This window comes from Aegilops tauschii, chromosome 2, assembly GCF_002575655.3.
Source record: "Aegilops tauschii subsp. strangulata cultivar AL8/78 chromosome 2, Aet v6.0, whole genome shotgun sequence".
NCBI lineage: Eukaryota > Viridiplantae > Streptophyta > Magnoliopsida > Poales > Poaceae > Aegilops > Aegilops tauschii.
In genome coordinates, this window is record NC_053036.3 from 303,882,979 (window position 1) to 303,889,813 (window position 6,835).

General features: G+C 50.6%; 1 protein-coding gene across 1 annotated transcript; it reads right to left on the reverse strand.

Moving 5' to 3' along the window:
* Positions 1–4,954: 4,954 nt before the first annotated feature.
* On the reverse strand, positions 4,955–6,087 carry LOC109762918 (uncharacterized protein At5g39865). Its single transcript, XM_020321803.4, has one exon. The coding sequence runs from the start codon at positions 5,929–5,931 to the stop codon at positions 5,119–5,121; it is 813 nt and encodes a 270-aa protein (XP_020177392.1). The 5' UTR covers positions 5,932–6,087; the 3' UTR covers positions 4,955–5,118.
* Between the last annotated feature and the right edge of the window lie 748 nt (positions 6,088–6,835).

Below are 6,835 nucleotides of genomic sequence, written 5' to 3' on the forward strand. Positions count from 1 at the left end.
TGACGTCCGAGTTGGCCACTTTATGTGGACGATAATGTGTAACCGAATAGTTGTCAAGCCACATCTTCAATTCTAAGAAGGATTCAAACTCACAACCGGGATATATCCCGTTCTTGCTGTCTTCCAAATCACGGTGAGAACTTGGCCTAGCTCCAAGAGATATGCATTTGCCACCATCCACAACGGCTTCATCCGCGAGACTAAAATCCTTGAACAATGGTGTCTTGTGGTCCTTCCCGAATACCTTCTTGAATGCTTGGGCCTCCTTCGGCGTGAACCCCTCCTCATCAACTTCTTCATTGGGACCATCGTCATCCGAGTCCGATGCATATGCACGGGAAAAAGAAATGGATTGGTCCATTGTCTCTTGCACATGATATTGGTCGAGATCACCCACATTGTTGTCATGGAGATCAACTTCGTTGTCATCCTCCTCGTACTCATCATTCTCCTCTTCAAAAACTTCATTTTGGTTGTTTGGAGTCGGGCTCAATGTTGGCCAATCTTGTTGCATGAAATGAGGTTCACTCATTTGATCTTGGTTAATGGGTGGGGAAGTGCTAGCAACCAACGGGGAGGGGTTCCGGTTCAAGTCCAAATTCAAAGTAGACTCAACCTTCTTGGAGGCAAATAACTCAAGAGCCTTGTCTAGAGATTCGGCAACCGTCTCCTTGTATGCAACCCAACGTTGCTCGGAGTTCACACGCATTGTCTTCCAATGGATGTGCATTCCAAAACCAACATTATGCCTTCCCTCGAACTCAACAACGTCACTTGGGTCCATCCAATTCAAATCCTTCCTCACTTGGTCCAAGAGCTCCGTATAGCTAGGACTACTCTCAAACAACATGTCAAGCTCATCCGGGTCCGGCTCAACATTGCCTTTCAAAAAGGCCTCTTTATCCACATGATGAACATAAACACATGTTCTCCCCATCCCTACAATAATCAAAAACACACATATATCAAGTAAGTACTTAACAAAAATATTTGCACAAACACACATATATGAATTAATAACCATAACCCCCACTTAACAATAACCACAATCCTAACCATAGGATAACCCTAACACCAACATCAAACACACATAACCCTAACCCTAGCATACTATGAAAGCCTAACCATACCAAATTAGCAAAGAAATATAACATCATTCAACACAAATTTGCAAATCCAAGCCAAAGCTAGGGTTTCCCCAAAGTAGCAAGATTTGAGCAAATGTGACAATTCCTATGGATGAAAACGAGGGGATCGGAGGAGATTACCTTAAGGGAGGGGTTGGCTTCGAAATCCACGGTCAAATACTTCGGATTTGCAAGATTTGAGAAGGATTTGAGATGGGGGAGAGGGGAAGAAAGGAGGGGCGCAAGTCTAAGGGTTTGGGTGGGGTGGGGGTGTGTGGGGTGGGGGTGGGAGGGAGAGAGGGTGGGGCCAGCCTAAGTGGAACGCAGACTGTGCAGCGCCTAAGAGACGGGCGCTGCACATTACAAGTGTGGCGCCTAAGCCTTAGGCGCTGCAGTGCTGTCTGTGGGGCCGCAACTGGACCAGGGCTGCCACGCTGGGAGGAGTTGCGACGCCTAAGGCAGAGGCGCTGCATAGTAATGTGCGGCGCCTAGCTGTCGGGCGCCACACGAAAGGGTTAGTAGAGTGAATTTTTTTCGAAAACAGATGAGTTTGTGATTTGATTTCGCCCTCCCGTTGGCTGCCGCTTAGATCGTACTAGGTTCGTGATTGCGTGGCCGGATTGATTCTTTCCTCTCAAACCTCTCAGCGTGTCATCTACTAATATGCTATCCGGGCGTCCTGTTGAATCTACACCAGGTTCCACCGCCGCCGTAGATCACGTATAGCCGCCGTCAGGCCCCGGCTTGGCCGACCGGCCCTTCCACCGTGGCCTTCTCCGGCGCGGCCAATCGGCTAATGGCGTTGCGGTTGTCCATGCAGGCGTAGTGTCAGCGTGCAGATTGTGGCCGGTTGCCGTGCAGGGATAGAACAGCCGGGGATGCAATCCCGTCGCCGCCGTCATGCTCTTTTCGAACACGCAGCGGCCTCAGCTCAGAAGCAAGACTCGAGGAAACACGGCGTTTACCATTACCTGCACCGCCCGCAGGCAGCACCGGCGGAAGCCACACGCTTGACCCAGACAAAGATCTCCATCGCTGTGGGCAACGATGCGTCGGCGCGGTCGCCGCTTGCGTCCAAGCAGGAGCACACACTGGAGTCCAGACTCCAATCAGCTCCCGCAGAGCACGCCTTCGCCGAGCCGCCTTCGCCGAGCACGCCTTCGCGAAATACTGCGCGGCAGCTGTCTCTTCCTCTCCGTGTTGCGTCCGTGCCTCTGGCCTGACGCGTCCTGCTGCTGCTTCGCGTATCTGCGTGGCATGGATGATGTTGCTGCTGCCTGTGTGGTGTATAGCGTTGATGTGTGCGGGCCAACCAACTCGCCGGCGACGTGCTCAGCTCTACAAGGAGATAACCACGTTAGCGTGGTACGGCTGCACAACTAGGCCCACGTAGAGCCACCCATGGTCTGCTTGGCGGTGGCTCTCCACGCCAGCGCCCGTTCCTTTTTCACCCGACGACGATGGCAGCGCCGTGATCGCATAGCCTGCGGCCTTTCACAGCGAAAGGCGCGCCGATCACGCTCGAGGCCGCCCTGCTAACCGTCTTGTCGCCGCGAGCTCGCCCTGGGAGGGCACCCAGTGCAGTCCTACACCGTTCCACGGTCGTGCAGCGACGGCGGCTGCACCAGACCAACCCAGAATACTGCTTCTCCTCGAAGTCGCAGTTCGAGCTGAGAAACAGAGGGGCGCCACAGCGGACGGAGACGTCGAGGACGTGGCATACGGCGCAGAGCAGGGGGCGTGGCGCCGCAGCGGACGGAGACCGCGACGACGCGGCATGCGGCACAGAGCAGGGGGCGTGGCGACAGCGGAAGGAGACCGTGTTGGCGTCGCGGACATGGCGGTCGCACGGCAAGCAGAGCCCCGCTGTGTCCGCCCCCGGAAGTATACCACGGCCAACTCGCGGGAGCATGTCGGCCGCAACCCCTGGCACCATGCATGTAGGAGTAGTTTTTATAGTAAACAGATGAAGAATGGCATGTGCATGTGGTTCTTGGCTAGATGCCACTACACGGGGGATGCGGCGATCCTGTATTTTCATACAGGTTCATTGCACTCTACGCGTGCGGCAGTTGCGACACCTCGCATCTCGATCGATCCTGGTAAAGGTAATTTGTTCGCCGGCCGCCTCTATGCTATAGGAGCTATGCATATGTATCATGATCGCGGCCTCTCTGAATTTAGAATATAAGAATAGACCATGCATGACCGGGTGTATACATCCGTTAGTTCAACTAGCTAGCTACCAAGGAAAAAGGCAGAACCAAGAAATAGATCGCATGCAAGCCTTTGCTCAGGTGTGTGTACTGTGTAGCTCGGTGCTTAGCTGTTTTGGCTTTTCTATATACGGTGCAGCTGGTTTCTTTTTTTTGTGAATTTAGAATATATGAATGTTTGTCTTCTTGGGAAGTGCCTGTAGAAATTTGGATCTGAAGATGCAACTGACGTGCTGCAGAAAAAGTTTCTCAGTAGTCAGACTTCGTCACAAGCCAAAGAAGGACCTAGGCACTCACAATTTTGGAACTCCCTCGTGGGATTTAAAGACCTGTTCTGTTCCTTCTATACAAGGAAAATTGGCACCCCACCAGATTCTTGTGGGATTTACAGAACTAATTTTGTCTCCACATCACCTATCTTCTATAGGAAAAAGTCTCTTCCAAAGAACAATACTTTTGTCTTCACATCACACCTATCTTCTATATTGAAAAAATACGCTCAGAAGTTTAGCTCTCTATGTAAAAAATACAACCAATTTTGGTACTCCCTAAAAGATTTGCTACCTCCGTTACATTCTTCTGGTGATGATAAATGCATCCTTTCAGAATTGTTTATGTACATAGCTTACACTCTTATTTTTCATCAAATGAGCCAACAATAGAATATAGACACATGCCGTATCGATGGCGCGGCGTGCCGCGGGATGGCTAGTACTTATCTATATTGTACTACATCATCCTCTCCTCTTCGAGAAAATTCCAATGCAGCTCACAAGTAGCAAAGGATACCTCGTGCGAGGGGTTACAATGATGTATGATGTGGCTACTGAGAGTTCTCCTATGTAAGGATAGATGATGAAGATGAACCCTAGACTTCCCTTTATATAGACAGGAGAGGCGAGAGTTCTCCTATCTGAGGATAGATGATAAAGTGGAACCCTAGATTTCCCTTTATATAGACAGGAGAGACGTAGGTTTTACATGTTGGATGCAATCTGAGGCGCCGCCACTCTCTCTTGGGTGTCAAGAAGGTCATATGGCCTCCTACGATTAGTGCCATGTTGTGGGCCCATTGTGCCCCTTGTAGTTGATGAGGCTGGACTCCTTGGGGTTAGCCACCCCTCGTACAGGATGACGTCAATGTTACCATGTCACTTATAGCCAAGCTTATAGCCAACAAGTACAATAGTTAAATATAAAAATATGCAACTTTATTATTACATGACCCACCTTCCACTTTTACATAGTGCCTAGAAATACGTGTTGCAGTTGTCTATTATTCTGTAGCCGGCTCCTTCTCTCTCTTCTCTTCTTTCCCCTTCATGTGAGCAGAAAAATAATATTTTAATTCCTATAGACGGCTTGCATAAGCTTATTATACTTACTTTAATAGTTGCTTACGTGAGAAGGCCAACATTATCAAATGGCAGAAATGATGTAGAGAAATTCCAACTGTTTTTTTATTTCCCTTAATCACCTGAACCAATGCATTTTTCATCAAACCACCAGGTTTCATGAGAAATCTAATTGATGGGTACATGCTAGGGTTTTTGACATGGACATCTAAGCTAGCATATGCATGTCACATCTCTATGTGGTTGAACACAAATATAAACATAAACGTATACTAGCATAATGTATGTATACATGACAAGACAACCACTAAATCCAATTACACACTCAAACCCCAAAGTGGTACCACTATGGTCGGTAATTAATTAAGTAAAAAAAGGAGCAGGTGATTGGCAATTAACCGCTAGTTAATTTACATTACTTCAGCTCGGGTACAAGCAAAGCGTGCACATGACGAGTCCGTTCTCGTTGCATCCGTGGCACCGGACACCACCGCGCTCGCCGTCGAACACCTTCCGGCTGCCATCGCACTCACCGCATACCACGAACCTCAGCCCTCCACACGCCTCGCACTTCTCCTTCTTCTTGTTGCTGCTGACCGCCGCCTCCGGGGCCGAAAGTGACGGCAGCTGGAGGAGGGAGGTAAGCCGACCGTCCTCGTGGAGCGCGAGCACCTGGGCGGCGCCACCGAGGTCGTGGCCGCGGACGAAGAGCCGCGGGGGCACGGCCTTTTTGCCGGTGGCAGCCCAGAGCTGCTCCAGGAGACCCCGGTCCATGGACACGTCGCGCTCCTGAAACGCCACGGCGAGGTTATCCAGCAGAGCGCGCACGTCGTTACAGTCTTCGAACGTCTTGCGGATGCCCCGGAGCGTGGTGGTATAGAGCACCACGGCTTCGTCGCCGCCGGGTGGGCACCTGGCCGGGAAATCCCGGAGCATGCCGTCGGGATCAGACGCCGGCGCCGGCCCCGAGGCAAGGGAGTCCCGGTCGTTGCCGTCCTGGTCAACGAGCTCCCAGTCGTCGTCGATGGGCTCAGCGGGGAGGTTAATCTTGGTGGGGGTCTCGTGGGCGTCGAAGAAAGACGCATCGTCGGATAGTCCGTCGGTGGAGTGGAGCACGACGAGGCCGGGCTTGGTCGGCGACGGCGGCAGGGATGCCGATGCGGTGGCGGGGGCAGCGGGGAGGGACGATCTGAGGACGCGCAGGATGCGCGCCTTCAGCGTCTGGATAGTCATGGCAGGAAGCTCCGGCGGGAAGGATTGCTTGGGATTGATTTATTCCTTTGAGTGCTCGCTTTTGGCTCCGGATGCGTGTGGTATTGGTGATGGTTGAGGAGAAACTGAGAAAGAGGGACGAAGAAGAGGTAAGGTTGGTGTCGCTTTTAACCGCCTTTTTAGACCTTTTTAATATGGTATATAAGTAGATGCTCTAATATGGTATAAGTACTATATAGTTTAAAAAAAAGTTGGTATGTCTTGACTTACACCCATCCACCTCTCCCGCACAAGAAAGAACTCAACTCCCCTCATATACTAGAAGGTGCAGTTGGGTCTCTAACATGTGAGCCAGCCTACCAAAGAACCCACATGTTAGTGGCCCAACTGCAGTCTGCAATATGTTAGGGGAGCCTCATCCCATAAGAAAAAAATCATGAAATTCCATGTTCACGCGGGTATGAAAACCCGGGACACCAACCCACCTCCATGTTTCTTTTTTATTTTCTCTCCCCAAATCTCTCTCTTCTGAACCATCCAACGTGCACCTCTCATGACCAACCCGGCGGCTCCTCTCCCTTCGGCGACCGCCCTGGTGCCATCTCTCCTCCCCTCCTATCTGGCATGTCCCTCTCCCTCTAGTCTCAACTCTTAATGCGCTTCCCTCCCCCTCTAGCCTCAACTCCCCAGCGTGCTTTCTTCCTGTCCCAAAAACTAGGAGTGAGAGCCATGTGGACGACGGAGGTGCATCCCGAGATACTTATCAACTTCAAATCAAGTAGAAGGTTGATATATCTCCAACTTATCTATAATTTTTTATTGTTTCATGCTAGTATATTATTACTTTTAGATACTTTATATGCAACTTTATATCATTTTTGAGAACTAGCCTATTAACTCAGTGCCCAGTGTCAGTTGCTATTTT

Coding starts and splice junctions, on each gene's coding strand:
- LOC109762918 (XM_020321803.4), bottom strand. CDS start 5,931: ATGACTATCCAGACGCTGAAGGCGCGCATCCTGCGCGTCCTCAGATCG.